This window comes from Danio rerio, chromosome 7 (assembly GCF_052040795.2).
Source record: "Danio rerio strain M-AB ecotype USA chromosome 7, GRCz13ab, whole genome shotgun sequence".
Classification (NCBI taxonomy): Eukaryota; Metazoa; Chordata; class Actinopteri; order Cypriniformes; family Danionidae; genus Danio; species Danio rerio.
Window position 1 is genome coordinate 16,015,251 of NC_141027.1, and position 18,415 is coordinate 16,033,665.

At 34.3% G+C, this 18,415-nt stretch overlaps 1 protein-coding gene and 1 long non-coding RNA gene across 6 annotated transcripts in view; both read right to left on the reverse strand.

Moving 5' to 3' along the window:
• Nucleotides 1-18,415, reverse strand: part of LOC147843062 (uncharacterized) — an 812,539-nt gene that overhangs the window by 371,357 nt on the left and 422,767 nt on the right. The window lies entirely within an intron of this gene.
• Nucleotides 1-18,415, reverse strand: part of elp4 (elongator acetyltransferase complex subunit 4) — a 127,966-nt gene that overhangs the window by 105,154 nt on the left and 4,397 nt on the right. For all 5 annotated transcript variants that reach the window (XR_015494741.1, XR_015494742.1, XR_015494740.1 and 2 more), the window contains 2 exon segments: nucleotides 8,463-8,584; nucleotides 4,607-4,738 (listed from right to left, as the gene is read on the reverse strand). Coding sequence is in view for 2 of the 5 variants with exons in the window: in NM_001017638.1 (NP_001017638.1) it covers nucleotides 4,607-4,738; nucleotides 8,463-8,584 (254 nt within the window). In the remaining 3 variants the exon portion in view is untranslated.

Consider the following 18,415-nt stretch of genomic DNA (forward strand, 5'->3'; position numbering starts at 1 on the left):
TGCAAGTAGAACATAAATAACCAGCAAATATTTCTGAATTTAAATTCATTAAACAGCAAAGAATCTTTTGTGTTGCTTCTGTAAAAAAGGAATAATTATTTAATTATTTTGTCTCTTTTTCTTTTCATTAAACCATTATATTGCTTAAAGGTGACATATTAACTGAACTACTGCTGAGTGAGATATGTTTTGCATATTAATGAAGCATTTTTGCAGAATAGATGAAGCTGATGCAAAGAAATGCAAAGGCCTGATTGTCTAAAATTAACTTGAGCTCTGCAGCGAAACTTCCTGTGAGCAGAGATGCATTGAAACTGAACACAGAATATGTGCAGTTGAGAAGTCTTATGCTTTCAATGTTGTGCAGAGAATACATAGAAAAAGAGGACGTATGTATGGGTTCAGCCAATGGAGGACAGGAGAATGACTGACAAGTGACGAATTTCACTAAAGGCCATCTGTCAATATCAGCTGTGTATAAATTCAGAGTCAGGAAATGTAAAATGGTTGTGTACCTCCTGAATGCAACTTTGCATTAAATTGAGGATACCAAAATTCTGTAATGGATTTTTTTTTTTTTATCCAAATAAATTACTATGATTTTTGACATTGAAGAAAAACCTCTCCTGACCTTTTTTATTGCAAACGCATGGATATGATTAAATATTCCAACACTTCCTACAATACTACACCAACTAAGTTAACTAAGTTACAATATGCTTATAAAAAATAAAATGACGATACTGGAAATATTTAAGGAAACAACCAATTTCAAATACAAATATGGTTAACTATTCCTCTCTGACCTCCTTACAGCAACTCAGGTAATAATAATGGTATCACCCATTTCAAATGTAAAATCAGTAAGGTACGGAAAAACATCTTCATATTTCTAAGTAAAACTTTCTATTAAGTTTTAGTAAATTGGTTGCATGCTTTTGTTATTTTTATTATTTGCTTTTACAACATGTCTTTCGATTAACATGTTATTTGTCAAGGTAACATCTCAGACATATTGGGCATCAATCTAAACCCAATTCCACATATCGCTATGTTTGAGAAACCCCCAGATGATTTTCATGTCACAAACATTCAAAATAATGTCATTGCCTTTTCCTCCCATGTTGCTCGTAAAAGAATTGTCTTAATTTGGAAATCACACCAACCACCCTCAATCAAAGTCTGGTTACGTGACATTTTAAGTCTTCGGAAATTGGAGAAGATTAAGAAGATTTTATTTACTTATTTAATTTACTACCCATATTGTTTCTTTCTTTCTTTCTTTCTTTCTTTCTTTCTTTCTTTCTTTCTTTCTTTCTTTCTTTCTTTCTTTCTTTCTTTCTTTCTTTCTTTCTTTCTTTCTTTCTTTCTTTCTTTCTTTCTTTCTTTCTTTCTTTCTTTCTTTCTTTCTTTCTTTCTATCTATCTATAAATTGGACATTTGTATCCAATGAATGCTATTAACTTGTGTTCAATAATAAAGTTTATAAAACAAATGACTGCAATTAGACTAAATAAAAGTTCTATTTTTCAAATTAAAATATTATTTGTACTAAATTAAAGTGATTTCATTCCAAGTAACAAACATTAATTTATTTATGTTTTTTAGTTATGAGCTATGACTACATTACAACTGCAACCATGGTCACATGATCCTTCAGTAATCATTGCAATATACTAATCTGTAGCACAAGAAACATAATTATACCAAATGGTGAAAATAGTTAATGCTGCTTAAAAGTGTTTTGGAAACAGCTCTTTTTCTCCATGGAGCAAGGTAAAAAAAAAAAAAAAAGAGTGAAAGTAGTCCAAAATCACAGACAGAAAGAGTGAAATCTCAGGGGACTCACTGGTGTCCCCCTTAATCTCCATAGCAATCTGGATTATGGGGAGGCAGGAGGGGTCTTTTCTCCGAGCGGAAGAAAGAGGGGTGAACGGGCGCCATGGCAGAGCCTGTGAAGGGATTTGGGGGAGCAGGAGGCTGCTGTTCCTTTGTAAAAGGCTTGAGCTTGAATAGAGCCTCCATGTCCTCCTGTCTCTTCGGGTTTTAAGTCCACCTATAACCAGCTAAGCGTGAGTAATCCACCTAAACTGTGAATGAGAGCATCCCAAAGCCCATTCACAGCACTGGGTGGGTAGGAATTGATATATTTATTATAGGACACTATTTTCCCACCCCCACCTCCTTAGTTTATAAAAAAAAGTGGCTGGATTGTCAGTCTGATCTGGTAGGCCCCAATCCGTTGTTGTTTTTGATTTTTTTTTGTATCCATATTCAATTTTGTTTTTGTCCAGAAATTTTAAAGCCTTAATGTAATTTGAATAATCTAAAAGCTATGAAATGCATTTTATTTTCTTTAAGAAATTGAATTTAATTGTTTTGATTGGTTGTCATAATTGAGCTGCTATGTGTCCCTTTCTATGTTATAATAGTTTTTCTCCAATAAACGTGTATAATGCTTGTGAATGGACCCACAGAGCAGCTCTGAAGATGAAGTTTGTTGTACATGTTCTCGAAAGGAAAGGAAAGCAAAGCAAAGCAATGGTTAGGGATCAATCGGGATTGTTCGAATGGAACCAATGAGACTGGATGGAATGGAACAGGATGGAATGGAAATGATGGAAATGAACGAATAATGTGAAACAGAACTAAAGGAATGAGATCAACTGGGATTGTTGGAATGGAACTAATGAGACTGGATGGAATGGAACAGAATGGAATGGAAAAGATTGAAAGCAAAGGAAAAGGTAGAAGAGAACAAAAGAAATGGGATCAATTGGGATTGTTGAAATGGGACCAATGAGATTGGATAGAACAGAATAGAATGAAATGAAAAGGATAAGGTGGAGCAGAACAAAGGATCAATTGGGATGAAACAGAACGGAACAATAGAATAGATAAAACTGGATAGAATGGTACAAAATGGATGGTACAAAACAGAAAAAAAACATAGGAAAGTTTGTGTTGTGCAGAACATAGGAAGTTGTACACGTTCTTGTATAGTGGGAAGACAGATGCTAAAAACACCATGGGTTTTAGTCATGATTGAGTATGCGTGAAGTATAATGAGCTCTGCATTTCATTAATGCAGAAGTGTAAAAGGAAAGCAAAGAAAGGATGGGATGAAGTGGAACAGTATGAAATGACTGGAATAAACTGGGATTGATGGAATGGAACCAATGAGATTGAATAGAACAGAACAGAACGGATTAAAATAAAAGGAAAGGGTGGAAAAAAACAAAAGCAATGGGTTCAATTGGGATTGTTGGAATGGAACCAATGACACTGGAGGGAATGGAACAGAACAGAATGGAATGGATTAAAAGGAAAGAGTGGAACAGAAAAAAGTAATGGGACCAAATGGGATTGTTGGAATATAACCAATGAGACTGGATGGAATGGAACAGGATGAATACAAAAGGAAAGGGTGCAACAGAACAAAAAGAATGGAATCAATTGGGATTGTTGGAATGGAACCAATGAGACTGGATGGAATGGAACAGAATAGAATGGAAATTATGGAAAGGAAAGAATAAGGTGGAACAGAAGAAAAGGAATGGGATCAACTGGGATTGTTGGAATAGAACCGATGAGATTAGATTAAATAGAATACACTGCATAGGAATGAAAGGATAAGGGAACAGAACAAAAAGAATAGGATCAATTGGGATCGTTGGAATGAAACCAATGAGATTGGATAGAATGGAACAGAATAGAATGAAATGGAATGGATTGAAAAGAAAGAAAAGGATAAGGTGGAACAGAAGGGATAAATTGGGATGGAACAGAACAGAATAGAAAAGATAAAACTGGATAGAATGGTACAGAATGGACTAGATTGAAAAAAAAACGGAAAGGAATGAAAAATAACAGAACAGAACATAGGAAAGAAAAAAAGAAAGAAGGGGTGGGATGAAATGGGATGGAGTGAAACAAAATGGAAAGGAATGGAAAAGATTGAGATTATTGGATTGGAATGGAAAGAAACAGAAAAAACTGAATGGAACAAAACAGAAAAAAATGATTGAAAGAAACAGAAAGGAATGGAACAATGGGATAGTTAATGATTGATGGAATTGAATGGTCTAGAATGGAATTTGATGGAATGGATCATAAAGGAAAGCAAAGGAAAAGAAAAGGAAAATGACAGGAAAAGATATGAAAATGACAGGAAAAGACGGGACAGGAAAGGTAAAGCAAAATAAAATAAAAAAGTTAAATGGAAAAGAAATTAAATGAAATGGACAAGAAAAGGGAAGAGAAGTAAAGGAAAAGTACAGGACAGGAAAAAGGAAAAGCAAAGAAAAAGGAAAAGGACAGGACAGAAAAGGGAAAAGGGAAAGTAAAGGTTTTAATACCTTAACACAAGGTCACGTTAGTGAACATTAGGTGCATTAACAAACAATACAAAACACGTTCGTTTGCCACAGGGCATCTGACATAAAACTAAAGCAAAAGCAGGAGAGAACCGCTATTTTGTTAAAGGCCAATCGATTTAAGCCAGACGTTTATCAAATGACATCGAATACATCGGTATACATGTGTGTTGGACTTCTCAATGTTTTACACAATAAAAGTAGTGTTTTCCTAACAGATGGTCTGTTACCTGAACTCTGGGCTGGTTCTGGTAGCGCCAGGCGATTTTCATTGTGTCTGGATTGTCTGGGTCATTTGGCTGCGATTGACCCTCACTCATTTTCATGCTGGCCACATCATCCAGAATTGGAGAAGGGAGTTCCTATTTCAGAAAATATACAGATATTAATAAAAATGTCACCATGAATTGAAAATTGACAAGCATTATTTTATCTAAATATAGTGGTACTATAAATGATGTACACTAAATAAAATGATTTATTGGATTTAGCAAATCACAACCATCTAACCAATTCTCATTAGACACAAATCAAGACCTGCCCTACATTTTTTTCCATTTCATTCATACAGTACAGATCACAACAGGGAAAAATTGTGCCATACTTAAAACTGTGATTATACAGATAATAAAGATATAAAGAAAAAGACTAATTTCAGAACTTAACTGTTGTAATGAAATAAAACTTTAACAACAAAATAAAACCAAGAAAAGATGCGAATGAAGCAACAACTAAAAGAAGTAATGACCTTAACCTTAAAGTCTTATAAAGCAAAAAATTATTAAAAACTTAATTAAAATAAAAATTACAATTAAATTAAAATATAAAAAACATAATTTTAAAAAACACTTAATTCAATAAGTAAAATAAAATGAAATAAAAATATAAAAACACAGGACAAAAACCCTAAATAAAAAGGTAAAATAAAATGAGATAAGACATGATATAAAAGTTATATAACATTAATACATTTAAAACAATATAAAAAACAATAAAAAAAATTAAATAAATAAAAATATAAAATTAAAATGAAAATAATTCTGAAATCATATTTTAGAAACAATTTTTACTATACATTTCAAAAATAATAATTGTTAAAAAATTATAAATTAAAATGACAATTTATATTTTTACATTTAAAAAAATGCTTTACCCAAGAAGCAAGATAAGGTGAAATTCAAATGTAAAAAACAAAGCAATTCTGAAACCACATAATTTTTTTCATAATAAACCATTTTTACTAAATATTTTGACAATAAATTTTCTTTTAAAAGTAAGAAAAAATTTAATAATATTATTTAATAATAAAAAAATATTTGCTGCACTTAAGACAAGGTGCAAATAAAATTAATTAAATTAAAAAGTTAAATAAAATGAAATACAAATAAAACGCAAAAAAATACCTTTTTTATTAAAATACAATTTAATTATGTAATGAAATTAAATAAAACTATTTAAAAAATTATATGAAAAGTAAAATTAAATCAATTAAAATAAAACAATATAAAAAATATTAAGATATGAAATTAAAATGTAAATAAAACCTATAGAGAAATTTTAAAATCATATTCTAGAAAAATAACTTTAACTATACATTTAAATAACGATAGTTAATTTAACAGTTAATAAATATCAATAACAATAATAATATTAATAATACTCTGATGTGTCGATAGTTAAATTCAGGCTATAGTAAGTATTGTTTTCCCATTATATCTAGTTACAAATTTTAACCCACTCTTTTGTCCAGTGCTTAACTATGAAACGGAAAATGAATATCAAGTGAGCCGTTTTAACAAGGCCAAAAATACGAACAAACACATCAAAATGGTGTGAGCAGTTTAGAAGCTGTTGTTTAAACAACATGCTTGATCCTGTCGTTAATGCTAAAAAATGCCAAAATTAAGGTGCCAACACTGTCTCTTAAGGCAACATTCATACAGACCACGCAATAACAAAAAACAGAGACTGTTTCACAAATAACAGCCGAGTCCAGGAAGAGTCTGAAGGGCAACAACAGGCCCTCATTAGGCTCATGTTGACTGGGGGCCAATAAGGGGACCGGCGAGAGACCAACCCCTGTCCACTGCCATTAAGAGGAAACTCGTTAACACTCACAGGTAAATCCCTGAGCTCCAACACAAACAAACTCATGTATCACAGTGTCAAAAAAAGACACAAACACTAGTGTACTGCTTAAAGAACACTGAAAACTAAAGGCAGTACACACTTTGCTAATACAGTGCATTAAAAGTATGTTTTATACACATCTAAATATATATTTTTAAGTGCTGCATATTCCATATATCGTTGCCATATTTTCTTGAAAAGATTAAAAATAAATACAATGATTTAATTAATAAAATTTTTAAAATACCTAATAATATAAAATAATAATATAATAAAATTAAATAATGATGCATGCAAAAATTCAAAATAATGTAAAAATACATATATATATATATATATACACACACACACACACACACACACACACACACACACACACACACACACACACATATATATATATATATCTCGATTTAAAAAAAATAGATTAAACAATAGCCTAATAAATTAATTAAAAAAATTAATTAAAAAAATTATAAAGCTAGATCTGGATGAATCAATATATTTTAATGAATTATGACAATCATCAAAATAAAATAAAAAAAATGATTAAATAAATGAAAAATAAATAAATAAATAAATTAATTAATTAATTAGACAATCAATTAAATAAAGAGGCCTAAAATACAATTTAGGTTTTCATTTATATATATTATACAAACTAAATGCTGTAATCGAGAAGCAACAGAAGATGCTAATTGTGTCAAAAAAATAAATAAACAAATAACATAATGAAGTAAAAAAGACAAAATTATTTAACAAAAACAATAATAGTGGAGCAAGAAAAGATGCAGATTAAGTCAAAATACATTAAGACATTTAAAATAAGAAAGTTACTCTCTGCAAATTCTATTCAAATAACACACATTATATTATTATTGAAATTAAAATGGTCAATTACGTCAAAATATAAAAATATTAAATAATGAAATAAGAAAAAATTGTAAAAATATTTAAATGAATAAAAAAGAAAAGCAAATAAAGAAGCAAAAAGAGGTAGTGAAATGAAAAAAGAAACAAATATTGTGTGAAACAATAAAAGACGCAAATGATGTCAAAACACAAAATAAATAATTAATAAAATAATAATGTTATAAAATGAAATGATGCATGAGAAAAAAATGTTAAAATAAAAAAACTAAATAACCAAGCAAGAATAGAACATACAATATACAACAGAAAAGATGGAATACGCCAAAATAAAACAAAAAATGAAATAATGAACCCAAAGAATGAGGTAAACGGCAGAATTTCCCCCAGAGTCCAAAGACATGCGCTATAGGTAAATTGGATAAACTAAACTGTCCATAGTGTATGATTATGAGGCATAATGAGTGTGTATGAATGTTTCCCAGTGATGGGTGGCAGTTGAAAGGGCATTTGCTGCGTAAAACATATGCTGAATAAGTTGGCGGTTCATTCTGCAGTGGCGACCCCAGATTAATAAAGGGACTAAGCCGAAAAGACACTGAATGAATGAACTTCTGGTTACTTCATTCATCACACTGGTCAATCTGCCTACACTGCATTATGGGATTTGGGATTCTGCATGCTACATTAATGCATACAAAACTACAAAACTAAATAAAAAAAAACTATTTTTAGCACATATTGCAACTAGCATTCAGTCCACAACAAACAACCAAAACACAAAAACAACAGAGAAGACAGTGTTTCAAAGTGTACACATGTAGAAGTCCAAACAAATACAGATAAATATGACTATGCCAGAAGCAGATTAATACACACAGACACAGTGTCATATTTGGTCGCACCATTCCCAAAGCGGAGCATAATATTTGACTGATGAAGACACACGCCCTCTTCTCAAAGTGTATTGTTTTTGAGGGCCAGATCCTAGTTATACAAAGGATTTTGATGCACTTGGAGTTCAAAGAAACAAAACACTCGGGCCAAGTGTCATAGTGTGAAAACCTGATTTACGTGTACTCGTACCTGCATGATCTGATCAGGATGATCTCGGGCAGATGCCAGGAAGAGTTCATGTCCACACACGATTCCCTCCGCCAGAAAGTACTTGAGTAGCATGCGGGAGTAGCTGTCATAGCGGTCCTCCTCTGTCAACACACACAGACAAAAACAATAAATATTTTATCCACATGAACACGAGTATTTTTTCAAAAATCATACTTTTTTTTTTTTTTTTTACATGGTTTTGCCATTTGTCCACATGAATAGTACTATCAGGTGATTAAAACCGAAACTTTCTGAAAACATTGGCCAGGGTGAAGATTTTCTGAAACTCTGGGTACAGTGTGGTCGTGTGGACAGAGTTTTCACCGTTGATGTGATTGCTCGTTTTCTTGAGTATGTCCTACTGAATCAGGACCATATGTAGCTGGGGCTGAACGACTTTAGAGTTTTGGAAGTCTTTATGCTATTAAAGTCAAGTCGACGTTGACTAGTCGCTATTGAGATGCAAATATTTTGCAATATGCCACAATTTGCGATTTATTTGCAGGAAAAATATATTCACATGCTGTTTGACAGTTCATTACATACTGCAAAAACAATTCGACTTTACCAACGACTTATTTTAGTGCAAAACAAATGCAGTCAACACCTTAATTTCATAAATAACGCAACATTCACCTAGAAAGACATTTACAAATGGTATAAAGTTTGCCAAAACTATGCGGCAGAATGCGTCACGGTTTCTGCGTGATTCACGGTTCATTCACAAAATATATCAGCATCTACTTTTCGCAGAGAACAACATCCAATCACATTACTTTTCCAGTGTTGCATTAACACAATTGGCTATCATCTGCTCTAATTTATTTGCATAGAACGATTTAACTGGCTGACATGTTTGACGATTTATGCTGCGTTCACACCAGACATAGATGAAGTACCAAGCGTGAGTGATTTACATTTTACATCAATGCAAAGACGCGAATAGACCTCCTGCCTTGTGATTTGCACGAATGAGGTAGCGCAAATGACGCAATTCGCACAAATGAAGCAGCGCAAGTTAAGTGTTTTGAGTGTTTGACGCACGTATCGTGAATCGATCTAGTTGAAAAGTCAGAACTTTCGCGCAGCTTTAACCAATCTGGAGCTTGCTCTTATTGGGGAGGGGATTATGACATATTGTCTGTTGTTGGCATCCCGAGGGGAAATCCTCATCAAACTAGGCTCGGCTTAGTCGGAAGCACCACTGAACGTCTCCATCATCCAGGTACAGTTTCTGGAGGAGTTGATAAATTCAGAGAGCTGGGTGCACATCTAAAATCAGAACCTAGTGGACACAATGCTGAACGAATCTACAGTTTTTCAGCCTTCCTAAAGCACAAAAAGCACAGCTACTCTCTCAATAAAATCCATGTTAGCCATTTAGCAACGAAGCTAGAGTCACCAGGCAGACAGAAGCCCTGCCCATGACGTGAGTCTGCTTCTATTGTGGAGTGAACTTGATGTGCAAATGAAGAGAGTAAACTCAAAATGTTCAGGTGTATATTTATCGTATCGTGTTTTATTCGCGCGCAGCATCTGGTGTGAACACGGCATTAAAGTTCACTCAAAATTTATATGAATCCCTGATGCTGACATAAGAAAAATAACATTTAAATTAATTTCATTAATGCGAGGGCAGTTTGTTGAACAACCTTTGTGTGTAAGGCTGCCATGTAGTTCAGGTCGAAAGTCACATGATCTGAGGAGCGCGACTAGTCGACGTCAATTTAAAAAGCGTCCCATTAAAGTCGACCAGCCGACATGTCAGAATTAAACATTAAGTGCCCGAAATTTTCTGTTTTTAAAGATGGGCATTAAAATGTGATGGTCCCAGCAGCAAAAATCTTGGGGAGTAGACAATGTAAAATATGTATTGTTCTCTGATGATGCCCCCTTCACTGCCTTACCCACATTCAGAAGAGTTACGATGTGGAGAAGCCCTCAAAAATGCATAAATGAATAAAGAAAGGATTGGAGCTCTTCTAAAAAACTGTTTTCCTAAAAATCAGGTGTGTTAAATAAGAGAGACATTCAAAATGTTTAGATTGAGTAATTCTAATCTAGACATTATTTTTTTCATTTTGAACAAATCTTTTATGTGACTGGAGAACAATGAGTCCTCTCAGGGAGTGATTCATTCATTCACTCGTGTCCAATTATGTAGGTGGAGAAGATTAGTTCATAGTTCGAGTCCTCTATCGGGTTTGAGTCTTAAGTTCATGACATGAATAACAGAAGCCAATCATATGCATTTAGAGCCAGAGAAAGATTTGAACCGTTTATTTCTTGAGTCCTCGGTTTAAGTCATCTCTTTGCATGCTGTTATGTGATGAACGAACGACTCGAAAACCCAAAGACTCAAAAGGTGACTATTTGTGAATCCTCTGGCTCAAACTGATTGCACTGGTTAAGCATATTTGATACTGTCACGTAAACGAACGACTCAAATTGGAAAACCTGTCAGAAGAGGTGAGCTGAGGTGAGCTGAACAAAACACAAGGTAAACAATGAATGATCATTTTCTCTCTTATAGCATTCTAGTTATGACTTGTTTGTAGTGTGATCAACTCTGTGTTGGCTAGTGGTAGATGTGTTTGGAAGCAACCCGTAACATTTACATTTTATTTTGGCAAATTGAATGAAATGACTCAAAATAATTTCGATTATCTCAATGAATGAGACTCAAAGAGTCAGTAAAATGATCCAAACTTTCCATCACTACAAGACATATGCCGGTACTCAATTTAATAAATCATAAAATATTCTCATTGTTGATTATGTTTCATTAATAATGCTGTTTATTTCATTAGCTATAATTTACTAGTAATAATAATAATAATAACTAATTTATTTGTAAATGGCGCCTTTCTAGTCAACCGAGGTCGCCTTACAACAAGCATCAACAGCCATAAAAGAACAAATTAAAACAATTAATAAAACATTACCAAACACGCATTTTAAATGCATGTAAGGAGTTGCACTTACAAACACATTGTGAGTATAAAACGACATGATAAAAGATAGTCAAAAGAAAGCCTGCTTAATAAGATGGGCCTTGAGACAAGATTTAAACGTGTGAAGACTATCACTGCTCCTTAAATCCAGGGGAAGCGAGTTTCATAGCAGAGGAGCCATAGAGCTAAGATCCGTCTCCCATTGTGCTCAATCGAGTGCGAGATGGCACCAGGGAAAAAGAGTTGGCTGATCTAAGAGTGCGAGAAGGGGTATAAATATGGAGAAGTTCGGTGAGATATTAAGAAGCAAGATTATGAAGTGCCTTGAAAGTTAGATGTAATGTTTTAAAATCAATACGAAACTTTACTAGAAGCCAGTGAAGCTGATAGAGAAGTGGTGTGACATGCTCATGAGATGAAGTCGAGATGACACGAGCTGCATGGTTTTGAACCAGTTGGAGTTCATGGAAAAGTTTAAAAGAAAGCCCAGAGAGAAATGCATTACAGTAGTCAAGACGTGAAGTAACTTATGCATGAATGAGAATTGCTGTGTTATTGATTGTGAGAGAAGGGCGGAGACGAGTGATTTTACGCAGGTGGAAACATGCAGTACGCATAATATTATTGATGTGACCTTCAAATGAGAGGGTGCTATCCAAGATGACACCCAAAGAATTGTGTGATTATCAATGTCTATTGTGAAATTTTCAACGTTATTCAAAACACTTTTAGTCCTGATGAGAAGAGCTTCAGTTTTGTCACTAATTAATTTTTTAAAAAGTTAGCTAGAAGCCAGATTTTTTATTTCAGCTAAACATCTACTCAAAGCTGAAGAAGAAAATGAACTGGAGGGCTTAGTGGACAGGTAGAGTTCAGTGTCGTCAGCATAGGAGTGAAGTTGTATGTTTTATTTTCTAAAAATGTGACCAAGTGGCAATAGATATATAATTAACAGGTGTAGACCTAGTACGGAACCTTGTGGGACACCAGTTTTGACAATCTGAGATTTTGACTTAAAATCCTTAATTTTGACAAACCGAGAACGTTCTATGAGATATGAATTAAACCATAAAAAGGGGTGAAAGAGATCCCTACAGAGGCAAACCTATTCAAAGGAACCTAGTGCGAAACTGTGTCAAAGGTTGCACTCAGGTCAAGAAGAATAAGAATTCTAAACAACGTCATTCTAAAATCAAGTAAGACTTTATTGTAAAATGTTACCTATTAAACTAAAAAAATATTTTGCAATTGTATTAAGTTGTAACATTTGTTTCTCTGTACATGTATATACATTCATTCATTTTCTTTTCACCCTTGATTAATCTGGGGTCGGAATTACTCACACAGCAAATAATTATAATTATAATTCACACAGCGATTAATTATAATCACAGCGGAATGAACCGCCCATGTATATACAATTAAGCAATATACTCAATAGCAATAATAAAAAATACTAGCAATACAGTTACTTCTTGCAATTTAGTCCAGTACAATACCCTATACATATGTATAGGAACAACATGACAACATGCATTATGTAAAAAAAGACAACAATGTTTAGTCTGGTTGCTAGCCATGCCAAACATGCAACCAACCTAGACGTACATGCCAAACGGTGTTTATAAACAGCAGGATCACAGGCCGGATTAATAGTAATGGATGTAATAGTGGAGGGGGTGATGGGAAGGTGAATGTTGGCTACACTGAATGGAAATGCTCTCATCTGACACAAACTCCCTCCTGTAGCTTAAAATGCACATATGTGTCCGTCATAGAGCAGAGGTGAGGAAAAGAGAAGAGAACACCTGTCTCGATGTATATACCATATCTTCAACACTTTACTACATCCTCAAGCTTCTGATAAACCTTTAGTGACTTAACCGCAATAGCATACTGTTCGGTTACACACAAAACATTACACATTGTTGATAGTAGTTCTGAGGTATTGAGATCAGGCCTGTCAGCTTTCATGTGCGTATTATAAGAAGAAAATCAGAAGCTATTTATAATGCCTTCAAAATTACTATTTATTTTACTGTGTCTTCCCGTGTTATCTTATCCATTTTTGGGGGGTTCATACAATCCATTTAGATTTAGTTTACATGTTTTTGTGACATTTCCGGACTCAAATCATAAAAATGACATACTGTTGGTATGACACAGGTATAACAAGAAGGTGGTGAAATATGAGGACATTGCTGAGGGCTGGGTTTAGGGCGAGAGTGGGGTTAGGGCAATAGAAAATACCGTTTTTACTGTATAGAGTTTGAAATAGTGGTTTTATTTGTTGCAACAGTACTGCATTGATTAAATATTTTTATCACATATAAATGAGTGAATATATAGATAGGTAAGACATGGTATAGGTGAATTGGGTAAGCTTAAATTGTCCGTAGTTTGTGTGTGTGACTGAGAGTTTATGGGTGTTTCCCAGTGATGGGTTGCAGCTGGAAGGGCATCCGCTGCGTAAAACGTGTGCTGGATAAGTTGGCGGTTCATTCCACTGTGGCGACCCCAGGTTAATAAAGCGACTAAGCCGAAAAGAAAACGAATGAATGAATATACGCATATTTAAATGTTTTGTATAAATTTTCCATTTTATCAGCTAGCATTGGCATTATTCTACACGTACGATTTGGAGACGTTTTTTGGCTGGTTAAAAACAGCTCATGCTGCTTGATGTCGCAAACTGATATTTTCTTATTGTATTTAACTTATGTATAGTCATGAACACACTTGCTATGGCCACAGCCATATCACCCTGCAGCCCAAGACCAGTTACCCACTGAAGCTAAGCAGGGCTGAGCCTGGTCAGTACTTGGATGGGAGACCAGTAGGGAACACTAGGTTGCTGTTGGAAGTGGTGTTAGTGAGGCCTGCAGGGGGCGCTCAACCTGTAGTCTGCGTGAGTCCTAATGCCCCAGTAAAAGTGAAGGGGACACTACACTGTCAGTGGGCGCCGTCTTTCGGATGAGACGTAAAACCGAGGTCCCGACTCTCTGTGGTCATTAAAAATCCCATGGCACTTCTCGTAAAAGAGCAGGGGTGTAACCCCGGTGTCCTGGCCAAAGTCCCTCTATCGGCCCTTACGATCATGGCCTCCCAATCATCCCCATCCACCGAATTGGCTCTATCACTGTCCCTCCAGTCCACCAATAGCTGGTGTGTGGTGAGTGCACCGTCGCCGTTGTCCTGTGGCAGCCGTCGCATCATCCAAGTGGATGCTGCACACTGGTGGTGGTGTGGAGAGACCTCCCCCCCTCATGATTGTGAAGCGCTTTGGGTGTATGGCCATACACAATAAATGCGCTATATAAATACACATTACATTACATTGCTTGTAGAGCAAAAAGTTTGACTGTTTTCTGCGGTTTATTATTCCTAGTCATTTTTCCCAAAGGCGACTGAATTGGAAGTTCTAAAACAATTGTGTTTAAAATAAATAGTGCTGATATAATGCTGATATATTTATTTTATTACTTTTTTTTTTAAAGACATCAAAAACTAACCAGATGAGGTCATAACTAAAGCTGGAAAGAATCTGTGGACATTTTATGCCATTTCTGAATAACTAAAAACTAAATATATGAAATAAAAAAAAATGTTGTAACTTTTTTAACGTTTACAATGCCCATCCATATGCGCAATTATGACTTTACAAACTGTATTGTAAATAAATCATATGAAAATGTTCATATTAGTCAATAATATTACTGAAATGAATTTAGAAACTGAATAAATATAAATTTATATGAATAGATTCAATGATTGGATAAAATTCTGTGGATTTCTTCATGCGCAAATTCCATGTGAGCCTAATCATAACTTATAACATATTTATTTTTACCCAATGTTTAGACTTCTTTTTATAATGCATAACTCTAAATTACAATCTGTCACACCATTATTCTGACTTCCTGGCAGTAACAATCCAGCTCTGACCTACTCAGATACACTGAGATATCCAGCTCTGACCCACTCAGACACACTGACAGACCCTCAAACCCACACGTCTAAAGCCTCAGTATGACCTCTAAAGGATTCCTCAGACAGCAGGACAGATTGAAACACTTCCTGACCACCTCCAAATCTGCCCACAAACCTGGATGCCTCTCATATTCCATCATCCATCGACAGGAAGAAAAAAAAAGAAAACATTCCTCCGCTCTTCAATTTGTCTCCCCTCTCCCTTATTGATGTGTTTCTAGGTCAGCAGGCCTTTGTGGCTTTCAGCGGCCCCGACAAAGACACCCAGATGGGCCCTCTCGAGATGGGGCCTATTGTGATGTTGCATCAATGGCGCCTTACAAATGAAACCTGCGGGTGCTATTAGCCTAGCGGGGGCGTTTTTTGGGGGCGGGACGAGTTGTATTGGGGATGGATATCTGTTTTGTAGAAGCAACAAGACACATATCAGTCAGCCAAGACTTCCTATCTTTTCTGAAGCAGAGAGAGCTTGTCTGTTTGGGTGAAAGACTAATGCCAGTGGTACTTCAGTGTGTGTGTGTGTGTGTGTGTGCGTGTGGAGGACAGTAGGCGTCTGTTTGTCCACCGAGTGTGAGTCAGTCACTCAAAGCTGCAGGGGGAAATTTGGGTCAACATTTCTGCCCTCCTGCTTCCATATGTTTGCCGTCTGAGTCCCAGTGATTCAACAACCGCACCGGCAATGCTAATCGGAATTAGGCTAAATGTGCAACCTCTGGAGACACTTCTGTCATTTGCTTTTTTATTTTAATTAGCACATTTTTTGTTAGACTGTGTCAAAATTGCATAGTTAAGTCACATTTTGTTATATAAAAACATAAACATACAGCTTTTATATAAATATAATGGACTAATATATATCGAATGAATATATACTGTATATATATATATATATATATATATATATATATATATATATATATATATATATATATATATATATAAGAATGAATATAGCAAAATGGGTTTTATAATAAGGGGAGTTTTGCAGCACAAACACGGAGTAGGGTTACCTAATTGACGTAGTTAAGCCTTTAAATGTGACTTTAAGCTGTATAGAAGTGTCTTGAAAAATATCTAGTCAAATATTATATACTGTCATCATGGCAAAGATAAAAATAAATCAGTTAATAGAAATTAGTTATTAAAACTAATATGTTTAGAAACAAGCTGAAAAAAAAATCATCCTTGTTAAATATAAATTGGGGAGGAAAAAAAAACAGGGGAGCTGTATGTGGGGGTATGTATGTGTATGTATATGTGTGTGTGTATATATATATATATATATATATATATTTTTTTTTTTTTTTTTTTTGTGGCATGACTCATTATATATTCAACCAATAGCATAGTAAATGTCATAATTTTAGCATTATGTTTGGGTCAACTTTTCATGCAGAAGGTCATGATTCACACTCATTGAATAATTTATTTGTATAGTTTTTATTTTATATTCTTCAGGTGATACAAAACAGACGTTTCGGCACAATGCTTTGCTCTGTATGACACAATCCTCTCACTCCACCCTTTTATCCCACAGTCAATCACATTACGTCATTAGACGGCCCCTCAATAACTAAAAACAATCCTTTTTTTATTTCAAAACACCATAATTAACCACACAAGAAATATTTACATTTAAAACATTTACACAAAAAAAATAGCATATCAATTATCATCATTCACTGATTCATGTTTACATCAATGCAATGAAATTCCGACATTCCAAAACATTAAAAATACAGTCTCATCTCATTATTCGTTTCATTACATCTTCAAAATCCATGATTCACAATATTATAGCTAAACAACACACCATTAAAGAAGCGCAGAAAGGTCCAATTCCTCATTCATTCCTCTTGGTGTCAATGATTTTAATTTATGAATCCAGAACGCTTCTCTTTGTCTGTTTTATCTCTTCAGACAAAAACACAGTATTATCTATGCACAGTTACCATCCAGTCCACATTAAACAGAGTTTGCCAGTCAGTCAGTGAAATAGACTGAAACGTAATTGTAGTACTGTAGAAGCGCTTGAAAACACATTATTTCAAAGATTTCATTCGAGAGGATATCCGCAACGTTTTGGATGAAGCATTAGGTAAGGCAAAAAAAATTACAACGACAAGATATTTTAAAAACAGTAAAACCTGCTAAGAAACTAAACTTTTTTTTTTTAAATAAATTGCTCATTAACATATAATGAACATAGCAATTTTATTAAATCAACTATCAGAATCTTTTTTTTCATTGCACAAAATACAACGAAATTTACGTTTGCCCTTCCCTTCAGTGCAGTCCTATTTATCTAAAACAACAACAATAATTAAAAAGAGATAAAAAAAGATCAAATTAAATGAAGAGTGGCAATACAATATTAAAAGTGCGTATGATGTGCAAATAAAGTAGCAAGTGCATTTTCTAGCAGCTTTTTAAATTAAAAAGTGAATAAAATGTGAGCCAGGAAGGCATACAATTTAATGTCCAAGTGTATAAAGTGGCAAGTGCATTTCCTAGCAGCAAGTTAAAAAGTAAGATTAAAATAATTTTGGCCAGAAACACCCTCAATTTAATGTCCATTCATTATTGCAACAGCCCTTGGATATGTACTATTTTTAAGTCTGTTTGTTTTGGCTTTTATGGTTCTATATTGTCTCCCCGAAGGTAACATTTGAAATAGGCGGTATGCTGGATGGGATGAGTCCTTCAGGATGCTGCATGCTTTGCTGTAGCAGCAGGTCTTAAACAACTCCTCTAAGGAGGGAAGAGTGCAGCTGATGATTTTGTGCGCAGTGTTGACAACCCTTTGGAGAGCAGCTTTTTCCTGGCATATTTATATCATTGGCATATTTTATCTTCTGACAAATCTTTAAATACCATATTTCAACATCATCCATTATTTACCTTTAAAAGATCCCACAATTGAGCAGATATGATGATTTATAGTAAGAAATAGGAAATCCACTTTCATACAAGGTTGTTTTCAGTTTT